Genomic DNA, 22,102 nt, shown 5'->3' with positions numbered 1-22,102 from the left:
AGGAAAAAAATATCTTCGACTACACACAGTCACATGCCTCTTTGTTTGAGGCTGACTTGCGGCATTGTTGTCCTGACATCGCCATGGTACCTTGCCAGCTGGTTAGTGGAGGATCGTGGGGTTTGTAGACTGTGTGTTGGGTCTCTCTGGACCTGCTGCAGGGAATGAGAACAGACATTCACAGTCCGAAAACCATCACGGTCCCTTTGAAAACAAAAGGAATGTATGGGTTGCAAACTTATAAAGCCACCTACTAGGGCACTTCTTCCTAGCCCAGGGGATGGCGAGGATAAAGCAACAATTTGTATACATATACTGATAGCATATCCTCCGCTGTAAAAGATAAGACATGTTTAAGAGGTTAGGGCACAGGTTATTTCATTACATTCAATCATAATGAGATGTTCTCTGGTAATAGGCATTACTTTCAGTAAAATACCAGTTAGCAGCATAAATAATACGACAGACTGACATTTTTATTTTTTTGTATTTTTCTGGCTGTATCTGTGAATGTGTGTTGTTTATTTTGACTGTCAAAGCTTAAAACCTTCATAGCTTGTTTTGTGACTTGTTTTTTTTCTTAATTGAAAAAAAAAAAAAAAAAAGGGTCTAGCAAAGAGTGTCTTCACCACCCTCTTCTGTTTTCTTTGGCTCATCAAACAAGACTCAGGGCCATAGCGAAGTTTTACAAATAATGAGATCAACAGTGAATTTTAAAGGTCAAAATGTATATATATTTACTGTAATAAATCCAAAAATGCGACATCAGAATAAAGGGGAACATGCTATCTTCTGAGAAACAGCCAGAGTATTGTCTGCTGTGAAATTTTCAGTTCCGGTTTTGTGTTGTGTGGGCTGTTGTGTGTTTGTTATCAACTGCCCGGTTTGACAGCAGGGGCGTGGTGTAGATATACTGGAAAAATGAGTCTACCCGACATAATATTGGAGATGTATTTGAAAGATGAAGACAGCTTAGAGGCCCAAAAGGACTAGGACAAAGTTGGCTAATTTCTTCCTGAACAGGTAGCCTGAGCATAGTTTCAGGTTAATTTACCATGGCTACTGGGACGAGCATTTAGGAATTCAACATTTGTTGCACTCACATTATTATTTTATTTATAGAGCTATAGTACCTGAGTTGGTGACTCGCAAAAACAATGAGAGAGAGAAGCCATTAAAGTCGATCCCTATTGTCCTTGCTAACCCTGCTAACGTACCAGAGGGACCAGGCAAGGGGCCACACGGCTGTTCAAGTGGAGCCTGTTAGGGCCCTAGCCGTACAACGGTGAGTTGTTAGCCAAGACAGGGGCTATATATGGAGAGAGGGCCGTGAGTTTTGCGTGTGTTTAGCAATTGTTGCCGTGATTCTAAAGCAATAAAGTGTTATTTCAGTCTGGTGGAGAGGACGGCAAGGTAGTGTTATATTTTAGCAGTTGAAGGTGGAAGTGTGTGTCAGTTGGGTACAGAGCTCCAGTGAGCCGGGCTTTTAGGACTGTCACTATAACCAGCAGCTACGTAGCTACTCCGCTGGTGCAGTCTCAGTGGCAACTCCGTGAACTTCCAGCTGTGGGAGGAGGGGTTGGGGCTGGGGGAAGGCGACCCTCTCCAGTATTTTGAATTGTTACTGCAGGTAACTCTTTTAAACCACTAGTTGTCAGTATTACATATTTTAACTTAAATAAGTTTTTAAACCCACTCTCACTGGCAGGATGCAAGTATGGTGAAAAACATACTAAATCCTGTTACGATTTTTAGTTCATTGTAAAGTAGCAAAAGTATAAAGTAGAACAAAGGGGAAACTTTGGTATTTTTCAAAACTACTAGGTTAATACTGGACTAATTTCCAAAATCTTGTCCATTAGTCATTTAGACACAAACATATGGGAAAAAGGAAGGAAAGGATCAGGGTTAAAAAATACAAAAGTTTCTCTTAGTCTAAAATACTGTACATAGATTGTAAAATACCACCACTGTACATTTCTAATAGTAGAATGTGAATTCCCTTTAAACCCCAAATTCCCAGAAAAAACAGGAAGGTTCTGGCCCTGTGTTGACTTGTAACCTAAAGTGGTCCTTTTCTTCATGTGCAGAGACACAACCTTGGATGTGAAGACTAAACCGTGAAATCTGTTTAACAGTTAAACCTTTTAAAAAAAAATCGGTAGAAGTGAATTGTGCTGAGTTGAAGCCGGAAAAACTGAGCCCTTAAAAATCTCCTGCTTCAACCTGACATAAAAAAAAGAGTTAATGCGGTTGACTGTTACTGAGGCACTCATATGAGAAACAGCTAATTTATATTCAAAGGAATAAATAATAATTCTCCCCGTAATGTCTGTCAGGACGATTGCAAGTTTGTATTTCAAATCTCGCACCCTCTTGGAGTCCGAATCACTGACAAGGCTTCTGTGAAGCTTCGTTAAAAACGTAAGGAGCCTTAAGTCAATCTGGACAGATACGCCTCGCTCTGTCTATGCAGACAGTATTGTGCTTTAGTCAAGTTAAACACTGTCATTGTAAGGAGCACAGAGGGTGTGCATAACCTGTATTATCCCTTTAAAGGGATAGAAATACTTTCTCTTCTTCTTCCACCAGTGACCGAGAAGAGATTTGGAGCCTGCTGATTTAGAGGCAAAGAGGGCTGAGTGGAGCCAAGCGAAATGCTGGATTACATGCATCAGTCTGAAAACAGGGGGCTCGTCAGCAGCCGCAGCCAACTTCTGGCTCAGGCTTAATGTCATTCTAAGATAGGATTTCTCCAGTTCCACGTAACAGAGTCATCGTGCTGGAACTCAGAGGTGAGAGTTTCCCGTTCCTAGCATTCCCTCTTCCCAAAAAACAAACACCCCTCACTCTTTAACACAGACACTGACTGATTTTAGCCCAGGCAGTGCACAGGTCATAGAGAAAAATAGAAGCACTTACCAGGCAGCAGGGTCATACTCTGCCCACACGCGGATGAATTCATAGTGATGAGGCCCCAGGATGGATGACGTCCCTTGAGATACTCAAAGTTGTCCATGATGACAGCGACAATAAGTTCAACATTAGAGAAGGAAACACACGTGTGTGAAATAAAGAATAAAGACTATGAGTATTTGTATAAAAAAAAAAAAAAAAAAAAAATCTAATTCTACGTAAGACAAATGAGGTCATTTTTGATGTTTTAGCCCAAAAACTGCAAATATACGTTCATGTGATTCTTATGCTGTTTTAATGTTACATAGTCTTTTTGGAATTGACCGACAAAAAAAAAAACTGACAATAACACTAACAATCCTATTGTTGGCAACAAATAGGGTTCACCATTTTTCCATTTCTGGATAATCTAAAACCAATCCATTGTATGTATCTGTTATCTTTGATATTTGAAAAAATTGTTTGAATTAGATGAACATCTAAAAAAAACTTTTGACAAGCAACCGTTATCTTTTACTTGACAGGGATTTTGTACACTTACCCTGCAGCCCACTTGCTTTTCTTCCCATTTCTCTTTGCTTGTCTGTAACTGTGCGGCTTTTCTGAGATTGGCACGGTGCAAGAAGACTTGTTTACGACAAACCGCAAACAGGGTGTTCTTGCAGGCAGGGAACATGATCACTTTTGGGTTCATGGGGGCAGAAAATCAGGGTGAAAATAGGTTTCAAACAAACCTGACTCTTTCCAACAATCTGGCTATTTTTATGATCAGTGTAAACCAAACAACAAAAAGTCACAGATCTAGAGTTTGACAAAGTTTTTGACATGTTTGCATGTTCCAGCTGGTAACTGAAACATGCAGAACACACTGTCTGAGACCAGTTGGGGACTGCCCTCTGTTTCCTTCACACTGACCAGGAAGAGCAGAGAAAGATGAAGGAGACAAAGTAGAAAGTAGGCAAATTCACTCCACACTCCTTCCCACGGTTCCGAGAGCTTACACAGGCACGGTTTACTGAGACACGTAACATGATCTCGTGCCGCCACGCCTGTCGCACTCTGAAACACACACAGGGAAGAGCAGGTGGTTGGTGTCATCAGAAGACACCTGATTATTTGTGGTACAGGAATTGGGAATATGGAAGCAGCATCTGAAAAGAAGAGTCAAGGCCTGGAAAAATGTTTGGAAGTGTTGTGGTGATTATTGGCATTCTCTCATTCAGCTCGATGTTGCCAAAGAACTGAGGCAGCGGCGAGAAAAAACACAAATCTTAAAGTCCTACTCAATGTATAATGAACTACGGCAGCACAGAGACTATCACAGAGGTCAGCCCGTCCTCAAACTAAGACCCAAACGCAAAACAGTTGTGGTTATTTCACAGGCCGATTTTAGTAGAATAGATGGTAGCTGGGAGGAAATGGTTAGTACGTTGGTTGGTCAGTTAAATTGATCAAAGTACACCCACACAGCACTGATAACGTAAATATATAGAAAATTGTAAACCAAGTCATTAGGAGCATTAAGACCCAACCCAACTGAACCCACCAGTCCTAAATTCGAGACCTGGAGACCCTCCTTACACCTTTTCTAATACTTTTATGTTTTATTATCTTTTATCATATAACTTATCCAGATATCTTTTGCTCTGTTTTTTTTATACAGTATGACATGCAAACCCTCTTGTTTTTCCATTTAAGTGAATTTCTCCCTAAATCTTATTTTTAATCTGTAATTAGCTGTTTTATTTACTTGTTTTGTTAGTTCTGTGTATAAATAAATAATCTTTTCATTATTTACTTTACTGCATTATTTCCTAACTCCATGCCAATAAATCTTCACGATTTAAATTGACAAGGAATAGAGAGGAGACTGAGTGGATAACGCCACAACCTGGTATGTCCCACAACCCAGAGGTCAATTTTAAATATGTATTTGCCCCAGCATGTCCATCCTGCTGGCCTATAAACCACGAACTCTGACAGCAGGCAAATATGTAGGTAGCATCTGTTACAGAACAGCACCTGACAGTTTCAGAACAAAAACTGGTGACAATCTAAATGAAAGAATTACAACATTATCTAATCTTTAAATCTGCTACCTCTAAAAAGGACGCGAGAAGACGAAAAAACTTCAAAACAAACAAACTGTACAAGTTTTGTACACAGTGTGTCCAGTGTCTAAAATAAACCCCACACTGAAAGCCAAGTTCATGTCTTTTGCTCACCAGAAACAGGATTTGAACCCCCACATTTTAATTATAACATCAGCCCTGAAGACGAGTCTCCCTGGTTTTCTGATTATGGTTTGAAACGAAGCAATCAGGACATGGTAACACACATGAACATTTAAATAATCAGCTTATTACGTGCGCTGTTGCCCCATGTGCACCTGCATGCGCTTATCTGTTGAACATTTCCAAATGCCTTCCTACCAGTTGCTTGATAAAAGAGGGATTTCCACAAAAAAAATGTTCATTAGATGAGAAAAAAATGAGAATTTAACTGGTCGGGTGGATTGGGCTCAGACACATTTCACTTGCCTGTCGGGCGGGCCGGGTTCGTGTCACGGCCTCTGTCGAAACGGCCAGGCTCGGGCAGAGTTTTTCACAGACATAAACCTCCAGGAAGTCACTGCTCCACAACAAGCAAATAATCCCTGTAAACAACAATGTTCTTACCTTTAGACCGAAGCAGGCTCAGCAAAAAAGCAATATAGCACATTTTCCCAAAAGTCAAATTATTCCTTAAGTAAAAAGTGTGTCAGGATTGTATCTGAGCAGTTGTTATCAAAGTTTATCCATGGCCACATGAAAGCTGTTTATGTGCTAGCAGTGTCTAATGAAACAAGTTACATTAGCTAAAACAGGTGAAAGACCTGTCGAAGAGTGTACCATGGTGGTATGAACTCCGGGGGGTAAAAAGATATTCACACTTTGAGAAGGCATCCATCAGGCTCGACATCAAGTCCTACGAATGACTGATTTCTTTAGTCCCGCGGTCCAGACTCACTGCATCCAATGATGGGCATAGATGAAGACCCAGCATGGCGATGAGGGCAGACATGTGCCCCAGATGCCTACTGAACACAAGATGAAGGCACAAACAGCCATCTCATTTCCGACTGGTTCTGTCATACAGAAACACATAGGCCTCTCGTTTGACTCTCCGTCTGTCTCTGCACACTCACAAATCGGATTGTCCGCAGGGGACTACCGCCCTTATACGGTTTATTTAAGAACCCAGAGCAGTCAACTGAGCTGCAGGGTCGATTCTTTTAACCAGTATTTATATCGCTGCGAGGATGAGGAGGAGAACATGTTGTAATAAATAGCCACCGGTAACACTCTGCAGATACTGTCATTTTCATTGGGCTTAAAAGCTTCACCACTGACATTAAACCTGCAATAAATTCCCTCGGCTGTAGCCGGGCGCTCTGCATTTAACTCAATGTCTGGGGGATTTAGAGAGCAAAAGGCAGTGGGAGAGAAATCCAAGCGCTGGCTGGTGACAGCTGTAACAGTTTATTTTAACAGATACATTCTGAAGTGTTCCTCTGCCTGCTTTTGAGCCATCTTTGTGTGATATTCTATTATTTACCTGTAAATCAAACAAACTGACAACCTAACAATAAAATCTCTATGACTAAATCCACATCTGCATTCTTATACACTTGTGCTTTCCTGACTGAATTCCCTTGTCGATTTTTCAGCAAAAAATCTTTGTTTTGAAACTCGCTACATACTAATCAAATGTATGACATATTTCACAAGCTGTCTAGAGGCACATACTGATGGTTTGCGTGTTAGGTTCCTACTGGGTGTGTTTTACTCACCTTGAAGGACTGAACAAAGGTCCACAGCAGGATCGGATGGTGAGCCCTGCCGCAGCAGCTTGATGAGACGAGCCGCTCTGAACACGCCTCAGGAAACTCGGTTGATCATTTTGTCCTGGGTGAGAAAACAGAGACTCTGTGAGGTATTAAATAAAATCCAGGATAAAGGAAGTTTAAGCCATACCCACTTGTCATTCTGGAGAGAAAACAGATGACACTTTTTTTTTTACAAATGAATTAATTAGCAATTAAAACACAACCTCAAGATATTACACTTATGGTTGCTGTACAGGCCCACTTGGTTATGATCGGTAGCTCATGGTGGCTAATGGTAGCAATCTATTGTAGATATTGCTGTGGAAGTGACATAACTGAGACTTGGCACCGTACAGCTACATAGACTCCCTTTAAACTAATTCAATCATTACCCAAAGTTTCCTCACACGGTGTTGTGTGCTTTTTCAAAAAAGTTATGCATACATTCTGTGAGTATCCTATGAATGCAGCAACATGAGAGATCAGTGTGCGCAATCCCTTGCATTGCAGAAACTTTCAGTTTAGTCAACTCAAAGATCGTGGTTGGGTTATAATAAGTATATTTGTTACGTAACTTACTGTACGTACAGTTATAATAGCATAAGTTGCAAAACTAAAGTATATAAAATAAGCAGTTTGTTTTCACACAGTCATGAACTGGGGTCTCCTGGGTAAAGGTCCTGTGTGTTTGACTCACGCAGATTTTGTTGATCTTTATATAGTAGTAATGCCGACTTTCTTGAGGCAGCCATGCGTGACCTGGCTCGTGGGTTATGGACTATACACGGATTAAATAGTGCAATATTTAATAATAACTGTGACTTATGTCGCCATGAGGAATCTTAAGTAATGACAACAACATTGTCGGTGCATCACATAATACAAGCCTTCTGTGATCGCGGTTCACCCCCCACCGCTTCTCCACCAACACGGTCGTCAAGGCAGTTCATGAAATGGTCACATTATTTGTATCTGTTGAGTGTAAACGGGCACATTCATCTTGTTTTTCTGGCGCCAAGACACAATCCGTGGTCTCTGGGCCGCACAACATCAGGGAAATTAAACAGACAGTGAGGGACGGTGGTTGTCTCTGGGGGACGCGCAACAACAGTGGGACGGTTGGGTTTAGGAAAAGAAGAACAGGGAAAGGACACGTCACATGCTGGGACACAATCCGTGGTATCTGGGAATGCAACAACAGGGAAATCAAACGACACGAGGGAGACGCGCGACAACATTGAGACGGTTGTGTTTAGGAAAAGAATAATGGGGAAAATTAGTCACTCACGGGACACGATCCACGGTGTCCGGGTACACAAATCCATAGATTAAATTGACCATTTCACGAACTGACGTAAGACTGGGTTGCCTCCACCACAGTTGCTATGTAGTCAAGGAGGAACAGAGGATTAAAAAAAACTGATGAACTTTCAGAACAGATTATAATATCTTTACTCAAATGTATGCGAAAATTGGCTGGACGACACCAATTTCTGACCATAGTCATACTGAGAAATAGAGAGCGAGCTGTGTGGAGCTGATAGTCTTAATTAGCTTACAACTTATTTGCAATGGCTGGACATAACAGATGTTATTTATAAAAAGTTACGCACTAAAGCTTTAAAGGAAAAAATGCTGGCGTGCACATTTCCAATGTCAGATTTTATGTAACTGTAATTGCTTTAGATGACTGTGTGCTGTAAAGACACACATGTCTAACAGTTTTATAGGTGTTTCTCTGTTATATGTGTCACATTGAGGACTTGGAAGGTAGGCAATTTAAACTAAGACTGGGGAGAGAACAACACTCACTGACTGGGGAATTGACAATATCAGCGGCCAACAAGAAAAGCCATACGTCTAGAGGGTCAGATGTGACAGAGGGGGCAGAGTGAGGGCACAGGTGCCAGGAGAGACACAGCAGAAGATGGAAACAGCAAAGAGAAGGAAAAAAAAACAGAGAGGGAAAGCGAGAGAAGAGGGCAGAAAAGAAGACTAATGATCACATCAAAAGAAAGTCACACAAAGAAAGAGAGCGACTTTGCCACATAGAAGACAACAGCACTCCGCCTCAGCCCTCCATCTCCCAATCAATTACTTCGTCAATTTTTACAGAGAAAACAAAATGCTGCAAACTGTTACAGCAGTATGTTCTACTGTTTCCTGCGGCTTCCTTGTTGTAATGCATTGATTTTTTTTAGATTGATATTATTTTTAGCATATATTTTTATGATTTATATTGTTTGGCTCGCAGTTTTCTTGGCTGAGCTTTTGATTAAGGACTGAGACTTTAAGAGCGTAGCAAAGCAAGCTTCTACATTCATGATTAATAGCTGAAGTGGTTGGTTCAGATTGCTAACGTTGAAAAAAAAACTGTAAAAAAGACCCATCTTCAATAAACAAAAATGACATGTAAATTGTCCTGAAACAATTAGCCAATGAATTGTTTGTAACAATTTTGATAATCGGTCAATGGTGACATTTTGCTGCTTTTTCTGTTTTACAAAATTATGAATTGAAAATCTTTGGGTTTCTAACTGTTGACAAAAAAACACTAATAAGAAGACATCAGGTTGTTCTTTCACAACTGTTTTGGGCACTTTTCACTATTTTTACATTTATAGACAATATATCAATCAATCCAAACACTATAGACACAAACAGATAACAAAAGTAGCCATTACTTGCAAATCTAAGCAATGATATGTATAAGTAAACTAAAGGACCAAATCTACTTCCTTGCGGCCATTTATAAATGCTGTAAGCATACACTGAATCCTGATACTAAGAACCTTATAGAGACGTGTAATGGCACTCAAGGGAGCCCATGCTCGCTGCAGCTCTTACTTAATCTCTGTGACCAAGATGTCTGTGAGCTTCCCAGCACAGTCACAAAGTCAAACACATTCCAGGCTGCTTTCAGGTAGTTCTAAAAGACAAAGAGCATAAAGAGATCAGCCTGGACTGAGAGACTTTATTCAAGCTTTGGTACAATTCTGGGGGTTTGATTATTATTTAGTGTTTTTCATACTGTTATGATGAAACCGAGCAGGAAAACTGTTCAAACTAGGACTGTGACTGTTGTTTTGCTGTGATTTTTGATCAATCAAACTAACGTTAGGTCTGTAAAATATCAAAATAGTGAACAATGCCTAATGGACATCTTCATCAAGTCTGCTTTGTCCAAAATCAGATATTCAGAATATAACTGAAGATTCAGGTTACAATGAAAAATGACCTCAAGATAATTGATAATCAAATAATTTTCTCTCGTTACCCAATCAATCTATCACACCGACTAATAGTCATTTTTAAACCTCCTAACTCATTTATATTTTAATAGACATTTTTCATACTATAAACAGGTCCCCAGGTTTATTTCAAATCACAATATTCAGTTTTTATAATTACATAGATTAGGTTCACTTAGAAAGCCAATAAAATTAATATTTGGTCTCCATGAAAATAAGTTAACTCAATATATGCAGGAACTTTAGGAACATGACATATTTCTATGAATCTAATGCATAGTTACAATCTGGGTATTTGGTTAGACCTTCAGATAAGTGCATGTGCAAAAAGTTGCAGGGGTGGTGTGTAAACAAAATCCCTAACACACACACACACACACACACACACCACACAAACACCACAAACAAACACACACACCACACACACACCTCTGCTGCATAAACTAATGCTGAGCTTGTTTGGCCCAGACTGGTCAATCATCCAGCTGTGAGGGCAGAGGCTGCTGCCGGCCCTGCAGCTGCAGTCTGAAGAGCGCTGCAGCGAGTGTTATACCAGCAGATGCGAGCTCATCCGTCTGGGCTTAAAAAGCTAAACAGGTGGAGGCAAGTGGTGTGTGAGAAAAGCCATTTAAAAATGGCCTGTAAATGGAAAAGAGATAAAAAGCCTCGCTGCGGGCCAGACGGCCCCATGTGGGGAAAAGATTTATTCTTTTGCCTACCCATGGACCATTCATCCCTTCATTTCCTCTCATTCGGAATTTAATATTTCATACCTTTTACTGTTTTGTTATCCACTGCTTACATTTATGTAAGTACTTTTGCCCAAACAAAATCACATCCTTTCCAAGTGTAACAAATGTCTCTGTTCCTAATTAGAAATACCCGGTTTGTCTCTAAATACAAGCATCACAAGGACAACATTTAATTAACTGAGAACAAAAAAGCCAGTAAGAGGCAGCTTGATGCAGAAGTCCTTGATTTGCATATCAAAGAGAGATTACCCTCATGTGTGTAAACAGAAACAACATACAACAGTGAAAATTGAAGAGCGCTTGATAGTACATTCGCATATGTCTCACCATGGAGACGAAGGCAATAATCTTGAGGATGCACTCCAATGTGAAGAGGGCTGTGAAGACGATGTTAAGTATTTCAGCATGGACTCGTACAGGTCTGGAGCTCCGTAGAACTGCGGACAGAAGTCAAAGCATACACTTAATATAGTTTACATTAGAGTGTAAAAGCTGCATCCTTAACCCCTATGCACTGTTCAGATAGCTTTATGATACTGAAAACTATAAATACAAAGCAGAAGCACTCCAGACCAATTATATTGATTGCTCAGATGTAGGTAAGTACAATCACATTTTAATATGGTGTCAGTAAACACAGTGTCTTACCACTACGGTAATGGCAGGTGATTGTTAGACTAAACTGATCTGTGCCTTTTGTGTTGATGTTAGCCGGCCTTAGACCAAGACTTTTTTAAGTGTTCATTGTCGAGGGAACATTTTCAATATTGGAATAAAACGAAGAGTGTTATTACAGTTGTGGCGTGCTCCTGTGACTATATGTTTGGGGTAAGGTGGTCATAAAACTCAGATAAGCTACCAAGTCTGTCTTTTTCTTGTCTTGATATACAATTAAACAAACATGTTTAAAATTTTTGTATGATTTTAGTCTGGACTCAAATATTAAAGTCAAATGACGTGAACGTCAACAATTAATAGAGAGCGCTCTGTGCGGATGGATAGTAAACATTCAAGATTCCAAATCCTTATTAATCCACAATTCCCATTGTTGGAAAGGACTCCAGGGAGACGCAAGAAGGTGAACAAGTTTTGATCTCTTTGACAAGTGGATGGGGGAGTAGAAAATGGTGGAGTGAACAAGAGCTTCCCATTCTCACAAGATAGAGTGGAGACCAACCGGGGGGCGAGTCCACATTCTGCACATTCTTTGTGGACGGGACAGCTGTCGCCAAAGCTGTTTCTGCTCCATCTTCAACAGTTTTTCTGATTGTAAATTTGGGGGTAGGATAGCAAAAAAACATCTCAAATGACACCTAGATGTAGTCTTTCCAGTAGTGATCCGCCAGATCCCCAGTCTCTGCAAAATACATAATCTGACAAAAACTCTGTGACTTATGACACATTTTCTTTAGATGTGAGAGGATGTCAGACTTTAGCTTTTTTTTTTTTAAGTCTTCTAGTTGTGGCCGTTGTAAACCCTTCATCCAGCAACATAATACTAACTTCACAATCTTAGACGATAGATATAGAAAAGGTTTGATATCTAGCCTCTGACTGAAATTGTAGCACTTAGAAATGTATAAAAATGTCTAAGAGAAGAAACTGGAAGGCCAAATCCAAAGTTACACAGGGCACTGGACATGGTTGTACATGGGCCTTTATAGTTTGTTGAAAGTCACTAAAGCATGACCATGTATTTTGTGTGTGAAACTTGTGTGAAGATGTGTGCGTTCTATGTGCGGCGGGGCTGTGTGTAGTGTATTTGGCTTTTTGAATGACTCTGCTGCAAATATGAGCAACTGTAAGAGAGCCACGGTGGGTTTGTGCAAAATAGAATCCTGCCGGTGCCATTGCTTCCTTTGAAAAAATGTGCCTGAGGAACGAAATGTTACTCAAAATGAAGTGTGAGAAAGAAAGTGGGGAAAAATTGGAAACAACCAGGCAAACAGAGCTCCTCTTTGGCACCAGCCTGCATTAATACTCAAATGGCTGTTTCATTCCTTCAGAGATTTTCTCTCTGAGTAGATGAATAAAGAAATTGCCAAGACACGAGCACTTCTCTTGATAGCAGCATGCACTGTTTGGCAGAAGTGTCGCCGTGATGCAATGCTGGTGGCGTGTTGATATTGTTGACCATGTCCCAAGGCCAGACCAGCATTGCTTTGTGATAGCATGTCTGCCTTAAGTGCTAAATTGTTAAATGGTACATATTCATGGGAATGCCTTTGCTTCTGCAGCCCTCTTAATTTACAAAAGTTTGCTGCATATATTGGGTATATCAGTTTGTGGCTGAGAGGGATTTGAGAGAGTAATGGAGCTTAACCCTCCTGTTGTCCCAGGTCAAATTTGGGTTTCTTTCAACAAATTTTAAAAACATAAGAAAAATAATGGGATGGTTCCCACAACGCTCATAACACATAACATAAATGATAAGTACACTACTTCCATTTCATTTGGTAATTCAATTTTATAGCATTGAAAAAAAAAGATAAAAGAACGCTAAAAAAAGTAATAAAATAATAAATGTGGGGGAAAAAACCGGATAAAAACATTGGAAAAAGTGACCAAAAACCTCAGGGAAGCAACAAAGTGCCGGAGAGAAAAAGACAACCAAATAGTTTTAATTTAAATTCTACCCAGATACTAGAGGAGGAAATCACTGACCTCTATCATCCAGCAGACGTGTTGAGGGCGATTAAAGGAGATGGCGTACTCAAACGGCGACGACACCACAAACTTCACATCTTGTACTGGAAGGAGCTTGTTCTCTGGCATGTATCTCGTCAGCGGCTTGGCGTTGATGGCAAAGGCAATACATGCCCTCTGTTTGATAAGATAAAACAAAAAAACTAAATGAGTATGGGTCCTTACACCGACACCATAGGAGGGAAAAGTGCTGGAAAAATCTAATGTAAAAAATGAAAGACAGCGGCATGTCCAAGAAGGTTTCTAAGTGTCTCTTAATATGAAAAGATGAGACTACAATGAGGCTCACTGATCACTTGCCAATACATTAATGAGAAAACCAAGCATGAGTTTACAAAGTCTGTGTGAAGTGGAGATGAAAAAAAATGGAGAAGATAAACCCCATGTTTCTTCTTAAGGCTTTGTTTGTTTGAGGGAATTGTAAGCCATGTTAGATCAATTTGCTTGGAAGTAATGTTCTAAGGGATAAGCATGTGCTCTGATTCTAATGAAGAAACATTGGGATGCAGAGAGAAAACATTTCGGAAACTAGCACTTCTTCAGAGTAATGAGCGTGTGTTCTTTTTCATTCAGGGGAGAGGGGAGTAAGTCTCCAGGAGAAAAAACAACAACAAAATGCATCACTTTCACCACTCTCAACCTCTCTTCTTTCCAGGCTGCACTCGGACATGGCTTGTCCCCTGCTCCTGGAAGGTGATGATGATCAAAGCCACAAATATGTGACAAAGAGAAGGGGAACACCACGAAGTAGACCACAAAAGATGGATTGTCTCCCATGCGGAAGCTGGGCTGGGGCCCTGGTCCTCATAAGTGGCGTCTCCGAGTGCTTCCGGACCCTGGAAAGAAGGAAAAGATGAATTTACAAGAGATTCAAAGAGCCTGTGGGACTCACCGCAGGCTGTAAGCTCAGAGTATGGCTTGTGAAATATCTATGGTCAGAATATTTCAACGAATTTTCGTAGATTTTTCAAAGTTGGACTGAGCAAAATTATTCATTACAGATAACAAGTTGACATTTTCAAATTTGCTTGTGTCCAAACAACCAACCAAAAATCTAAGAACAATATTAATTTACTTAAAGTAGACACAAGAAAGCCTTAAATTTCTACAATTCTCACACGAGAAGTGGAACCATCGATATTGGGCGTTTTTGCTTGATAAATTACACAAATGATAGATATCAGTGTAGTACTGTTTTGAGGTTTTTCAATCGACTACACAATAAATTATTGCAGATTATTTCAATGATTCAGTCTCCTAATCTACCTATTACAGCTTTAATTATGCCAAATCCCTGAGAGACTATACCTAAGAGAACCAGCAACTCAGCTCACCTCTATACCCCACTTAACCTGTAACTCACTAAAATAATCTTGGAATTGGAATCAGGCCAGTTGGTGAAATAACAATGAAATCAAACTGTCTGGAAATATCCAGGCAACCTGTCCCAAAACTTTAAAAAGTGCCATAAAATGATGATGGAAAAACTGTTCTCAAGAATAACGTCAACATCGTCTTTCCAGCAAGTACTAAAAGACACCATTACTTTTAAGTGACAAAGCCCTCTAGAGGCATAGTGTTATCAAAGGAGGAAGTAAGGAGACGTTATGGAGCGAACAGGTCCACAGAGGGAGGTCTGTATTTTACACACAAGACTGCTGCTCGTTTCCAATAATGAATCAACTTGCTTTTCGGTGCTTTTTGGAAAGCGTGACCTCGATTAAACCTATCCTTAACAGTGTTTTATTATTGAACCATGACACATAAATGTGAAAATTTTCCCATCTCTATACGTCCAACCCACATGACGTGGATCGTAGCATTAAAGGTGCCCTGCCACGCAAAACCGTTTTTACTTGCATTTTTAAATATGTTAGGGCCATATGAGTTTGTGTCATTTTTTGAATGTGAAAATAAACTGCTACCTCCTCTGTCAGCTATAGCAGCTGAAAAGAAATAAGAGGAGAAATCAGGCAATTACAACAGCTGGTCAGTTTGACGTCATGTTGCTGAGATCCATTACTAATGAGCGCCCAGTTGCGCTGGGTAAAGGATATGCTCTATTGGCAATCAGCTTAGCTCGTGAATTTATAGAACTGGCACAAACAGAGTGAGTCTCCTGCAGGCTTTTTATATCACGCTAGAATGGCTTGAAACAAGGTAACAAGGCATTTCACAAAGTAATAAAATACGTGTGACAGGCACCTTTAAGAGGGGGGTAGGGATATCAGCAATCTGTAATTCAAGATGATAAAGAAAACTAGACTTCTGCACCTCCTCTTAGCTCAGACCTTAGCCATCCCATTGGCTGTTCTACAAATGCAGATGGGCATGCACATCCTTTGATGGTAAAAGACTGATTCATTTAAAACAGAAAAAAGTGCTATCCTACACTACAAAGCAACCAAAAAAAGGAAGATGGACTTCTCAAAGAGTTTAAAATAGAGTCTTTAGAGTCGGATTTCACACATGAAATAAATGAAGGGTTTCAGACATGGAGAGAAATGTTGTCAAGTCTTTATAAAGAATACAGGATGGAGGACTCAATGAACTGCATCGAGATCACAATCACGGTATGATGAAATTAATGACTAGCACTCGTGTAGGTACTATATGAAGCGCCTGCATAGGCGCATCCTCGTCTAGTGGGAGTGGCTTAAGAGTTAGAGAGGGCAGAGCTACAGGAGGAGGGCTAAATTGGCTATACAATGGTGTGAAAAGTGTTTGCCCTTCCCATTCCTGTTCCTTTGATGTTTGTACACTTAAGTGTTCGGAACATCACAACTAATTTAAACAATAGTCAAGGACAACACAAGTAAACAAAAATGCAATTGAAATGAAGGTGGTTTATTATTAAAGGTAAAAAAAAATCCAAAACCATCATGGCCCTGTGTGAAAAAGTGATTTCCCCCCTTGTTAAAACATACTATAACTGTGGTTGTCCACACTGAGTTCATTTCTCTAGCCACACCAGGTTAGATTTTGCCACAACAGTTCAAAATCAAGGCATCACTAAATAGGAGCTGCTTGACACAGTAAGGTCCACCACATCATGCCAAGACCCAAAGAAATTCAGGAACAATTGAGAAAGAAAGTAACTGACATCTATCAGTTGGAAAGGGTTATAAAGCATTTCCAAAGCTTTGGGAATCCAGCGAACCACAGTGAGAGCCATATCCACAAATGGCAAAGACATGGAACAGTGGTGAACCTTCCCAGGAGTGGCGGCGCCGCCAAAATTACCAAGAGCGCAGCAACGACTCATCCAAGAGGTCACAAAAGAACCCACAACAATGTCCAAAGAACGCAGGCCTCACTTGCCTCAGTTAAGGTCAGCGTTCATGGCTCCCACCATCAGGAAAAGACGGGCAAAAATGGCCATGGCAGAGTTCCAAGGAGGGAAAACCACTGCTGAGCAAAAAGAACATCAAAGTCGTCTCAATTCTCCACAAAACATCTTGATGATCCCAGACTTTTGGGACAACATTCGTGGACCGATGAGACAAAAGTGGAACTCTTTGGAAGGTGTGTGTCCAAGTATCTTGGCGTATAAGGAACACTGCATTTCATAAAAAGAACATTATACCAACAGTAAAATATGGTGGGTGGTAGTGTGATGGTCTGGGGCTGTTTTGCTGCTTCAGGACCTGGAAGACTTGCCGTGATAAAAGGAATTATGAATTCTGCTGTCTACCAAGAGATCCTGAAGGAGAATGTCCGACCACTGGTATGTACTCAAGCTGAAACGAACTGGGTTCTGCAGCAGGACAATGATCCTAAACACACAGCAAGTCCACCACCGAATGGCTGAAGAAAACAAAATGAAGACTTTGGAGTGGCCTAGCCAAAGTCCTGACCTGAATCATATGAGATGTGTGGTATGACCTTAAAAAGGGGTTCATGCTCGAAAACCCTCTAAGTAACTGAATTAGGGCAATTCTGCAAAGATGAGTGGGCCAAAATAATCCTCCGGACGCGTAAAAGCCTTTGCACGTTATCGCAAACGCTTGGTTGCAGTTGTGTGCTGCTAAGGGTGGCCAAACAGTTATGGTTTAGGGGGCAATCACTTTTTCACACAGGGCCATGATGGTTGGATTTTTTTCACCTTAATAAAAACACCTTCATTTACAAATTGCATTTTGTGTTTACTTGTGTTGTCCTTGAATTGTTTAAATTGGTTTGATGTTCCGAAACACTTAAGTGTGACCAAACATGCAAAGGAACAGGAAATGAGGAAGGGGGCAAACACTTTTTCACACCATGTAGTACAGGGTGCGATTTCACTTTTCTGGTATACATGTCCCCTGCCTCTGCTAAATATTTGATCCCTGGTGGGGACAAAAGTATTTTGCCCGCAAAGTGATACTGCTACTTCACCAATAGGTCTTATATCTAAAATGAAAGTATTTAAAATAAAGTAAGCATGGAACGTAAACAGTCTATGATGCAAAAGAACGATAAAATCCAAGGTATTTGCTGGTTTCAGGGGCCATGTAGTGGAGTTTAGCCAGAAAAGTTAGCGTAAAGTGAAAGCCGCTCTCAGCTTGAAAGCGCTGTATTTTCCATTAATATTGAGGTGCACACTTAATGTTGGTATGCCTGGCCGGCATGACTCATATTCCATGGTATTGCAAGGGGGATTTAATTCTTGCAAGTTTTGTTGTGCATGATCAAAAATATTGCCTCTGCTTAACATCTGCAGCAAACGCTGTGGATGTTTTACCAGTCTGTGGTCACCAGTGTCCTCTCTACACTGTGGTGTGCTGGGGGGGCAGCATATCAAAGAAGGACAACCACAGGCTGGATAAACTGATCAGGCGGGCCGGCTCTGTGGTTGGCATGAAGCTGGACTCACTGGTGACGGTGGCAGAGAGGAAGACATTGGACAAACTGCTGGACATTACTGAAAATGCCAGCCACCCCCTGCACACCGTCATCAGCACCAGAGGAGCCGGTTCAGTGGAAGGCGCTCCTTCCCAAGTGCCGGACCAACAGACTCAAGGAACCTTTGTCCCTCATGCCATCAGACTATACAAACTTCACTAGGGGGGAGAGGAAATAGGGCAGAGAGGACAATAAACATACCTACAACATACATACATACAGTACTTATACAGACATACTACATACATACATACACACAATACACGTACATAATACAGTACACATACCTACCAAATAACATACTCATACACAACACACAGTACAAATACAGACATACATACAAGCACACCGGACTTAAATTCACACCGGCACTTTATCCACTTATCATTCAATACTGGACTCAACACTGACACTTTAATAATAATTTATGGTCTTTTCTTGTTTATTGACAAAGTCTTATTGTTATTTGTAGTCCTTATACTGTTCTTTTTATCTATTTTTTAATTTCTTTTTCTCTTGCTAAAACTGCTGCTGGAATTTTCAATTTCCTTGCGGGATTCATCCCAAAGGATCAATAAAGAGAAGTCTAAGTCTAAGTCTAAGTCTAAGTCTTTTTTACCACTAGTTGAACACTTGAAAACAGAGTGAGATTAGAAGGACTCAATACTCATAAATTCTCAGTTTCAGTCTGGTATTAATCAAGTCCAGTCCCATCAGCTCCACTCAATCCTACAAACAGATCATTTTTCTCTTGTTTCTTTTATTGAGTATCTACACTCACCGGCCACTTTATTAGGTACCCCATGCTAGTAACGGGTTGGACCCATTTAGCCTTCAGAAACTGCCTCAATTCTTCGTGGCATAGATTCAACAAGGTGCTGGAAGCATTCCTCAGGGAGTTTGGTCCATATTGACATGATGGCATCACACAGTTGCCGCAGATTTGTCGGCTGCACATCCATGATGCGAATTCCCGTTCCACCACTCCCAAGATGCTCTTGGATTGAGATCTGGTGACTGTGGAGGCCATTTGAGCACAGCCAACTCAGTCATGTTCAAGAAAACAGTCTGTGATGAGTTCCAGCTTTATGACATGGCGCATTATCCTGCTGAAAGTAGCATCAGAGTGGGTACTATATGGTCATAAAGGGATGGACATGGTCAGCAACAATACTCAGGTAGGCTGTGGCGTTGCAACGATGCTCAATTGGTACCAAAGGGCCAAAGAGTGCCAGAAAATATTCCCCACACCGACACCACCACCACCAGCCTGATGAACCGTTGATACAAGGCAGGATGGATCCATGCTTTCATGTTGTAGACGCCAAATTCTGACCCTACCATCCGACTGTTGCAGCAGAAATCGAGACTCATCAGACCAGGCAACGTTTTTTCCATCTTCTATTGTCCAATTTGCGATGAGCTTGTGCAGATTGTAGTCTCAGTTTCCTGTTCTTAGTGAAAGGAGTGGCAACCGATGTGGTCTTTGCTGCTGTAGCCCATCTGCCTCAAAGTTGACGTACTGTGCGTTCAGAGATGCTCTTCTGCCCACCTTGGTTGTAACGGGTGGTTATTTGAGTCACTGTTGCCCTTCTATCAGCTCGAACCAGTCTGGCCATTCTCCTCTGACCTGGCATCAACAAGGCATTTCCGCCCACAGAACTGCCGCTCACTGGATGTTTTTTCTTTTCGGACCATTCTCTGTAAACCCTAGAGATGGTTGTGCGTGAAAATCCCAGTAGATTAGCGTTTCTGAAATACCAGACCAGCCCTTCTGGCACCAACAATCATGCCACGTTCAAAGTCACTCAAATCACCTTTCTTCCCCATTCTGATGTGGTTTGAACTGCAGGAGATCTCTTTGACCATGTCTACATGCCTAAATGCACTGAGTTGCGCCATGTGATTGGTACTGCTTTGAATAAGGTGTTAAACGAGCAGTTGGACAGGTGTACCTAATAAAGTGGCCGGTGAGTCTGTTCAATTTTAGGTTTAGCTTTTTGTTAGTTGACTTATCAACATGTTACCTCTTTTATTAGCATGCTTCACTTTAATTAAAGAAAAGTAACAGCGTTGGAATTTTGAAATATGAATCCCAAATCATGTTGTGCTGTCATTACTTGTTTAGGAGTGTGTGATTTTAGAACATCATGACAAGATTAGTCAGTTTAACAATTTAGTTCACATCGTCAGGTGACTATAACAAATGAAATAAGCAAACAGGCATCAACAGTCGTTGACAGAGATGATGATGATGATGAATAAATCTGCCCATGGTACTTTAGCTCAGGCACGGAATGGCAGACTGAGGACATCTATGCAATAAGTCTTGACTGCAGCTTTAAAGAACGTACAGTAATTAAGCCTGGGAGAAATCAGTTGGGTTTAATCTGCACCACCGGACTGCAGGTGCGCTCAGTGCAAGTTATGCAAGTTACTGCAGGATTTTATTATATTAAAAAAAGAATAATGTACTGTCGCCATCTTTTCTTTACAAACCAATGTATTCCCTCCATCTATCAATCTATATCTATTTATCTATACATCTGTTTTATCATTTTTATATTCCGTTTAGTAAACCACTGTTTAGCTGACTTAAAGTTGCTTTTCTGAGATCAACACAAATGAGTGATATGGAGGTTGTTCTGACTTACAGTGGCCATCCCTCCCCAGTGGACACAGTGAAGAGCGTAAGGAAGGCCCAGAGAACGTTATCGTAGTGAAACTCGTACTTCCTCCACTCTCTGGGCTGAGCTGCCACGTCATCCCTGTCATAGTCCAGAAATTGACCCCTGAGAGAGAGATGGGAGGAGAAGTACAATCATGGGAGAAGAGATGTACCGGTAATCAAAAGAAAAGAAAGAGACAAAACTACATCATCAAAAAAGAAGAGAGATAATTTCAGTATAAAAGAATATGTTAGAAAATGGCAAACACCATGGCTGAATGTAGAGGAAATAAATAAGTCAGTTAAATAATAAAATACTTTTTCATTCAAAAGACGTTCAGGCATAGAGAGAAGCTTGGGCTACGTACCTGCAGTCTTTCTCCAGACCCTTGGACTCGTCGGTGCAGTAGAAAAATTTACCCTTAAAGAGCTGCACGGCAATAACAGCAAAGATGAACATGAAGAGCATGTAGACGATAAGGATGTTAAGAACGTTCTTCAGAGAGTTCACAACGCAGTCAAACACCGCCTGAAACACACACACGCACACGCTGAAAACCAACATGTAATCCCTGTGACCTTTAATCCTTCCATTAAAAACATCATTATATAAAGGATATTACCACATAAGCTCAAGAACACTTCAGAAAACTATTGTCAGTTAACACAGTTCATCACTACATCTACAAGTTAAAATTCAAAAGCAAAAGCCCTTTATCAACACCACCCAGAAGTTTGTCACAACATCTACAAGTGCCAGTTAAAACTCTACCATGCAGAGCAAAAGCCCTTTATCAACAACACCCAGAAACTCCCCCGGCTTCTCTGGGCCCGAGCTCATCTGAGGTGGACTGACGCAAAGTGGAAAAGTGTGCTGTGGTCTGACGAGTCCACATTTCAAATTGTTTTTGGAAATCATGGATGTCATGTCCTCCAGGCCAAAGAGGAAAAGGACCATCCAGATTGTAATCAGCGCAAAGTTCAAAGGCAACATCTGTGATGGTATGGGGTGGATAACCCCGACCACCTTCTCCACCCCACACTGGTCCAACAGAGG

General features: G+C 40.8%; 1 protein-coding gene across 8 annotated transcripts in view; it reads right to left on the bottom strand.

Annotated features, from left to right (window-relative positions):
- cacna1bb (calcium channel, voltage-dependent, N type, alpha 1B subunit, b) overlaps positions 1 to 22,102 on the bottom strand; it is a 300,576-nt gene that overhangs the window by 56,892 nt on the left and 221,582 nt on the right. For all 8 annotated transcript variants that reach the window (XM_032540360.1, XM_032540362.1, XM_032540361.1 and 5 more), the window contains 2 exons: positions 21,414 to 21,574; positions 21,032 to 21,169 (listed from right to left, as the gene is read on the bottom strand). In XM_032540360.1, coding sequence (XP_032396251.1) covers positions 21,032 to 21,169; positions 21,414 to 21,574 — 299 coding nt within the window. The remainder of the gene's footprint in view (positions 1 to 21,031; positions 21,170 to 21,413; positions 21,575 to 22,102) is intronic.

This window comes from Etheostoma spectabile, chromosome 16 (assembly GCF_008692095.1).
Source record: "Etheostoma spectabile isolate EspeVRDwgs_2016 chromosome 16, UIUC_Espe_1.0, whole genome shotgun sequence".
NCBI lineage: Eukaryota > Metazoa > Chordata > Actinopteri > Perciformes > Percidae > Etheostoma > Etheostoma spectabile.
This window is presented reverse-complemented; position numbering and strand designations above follow the sequence as displayed.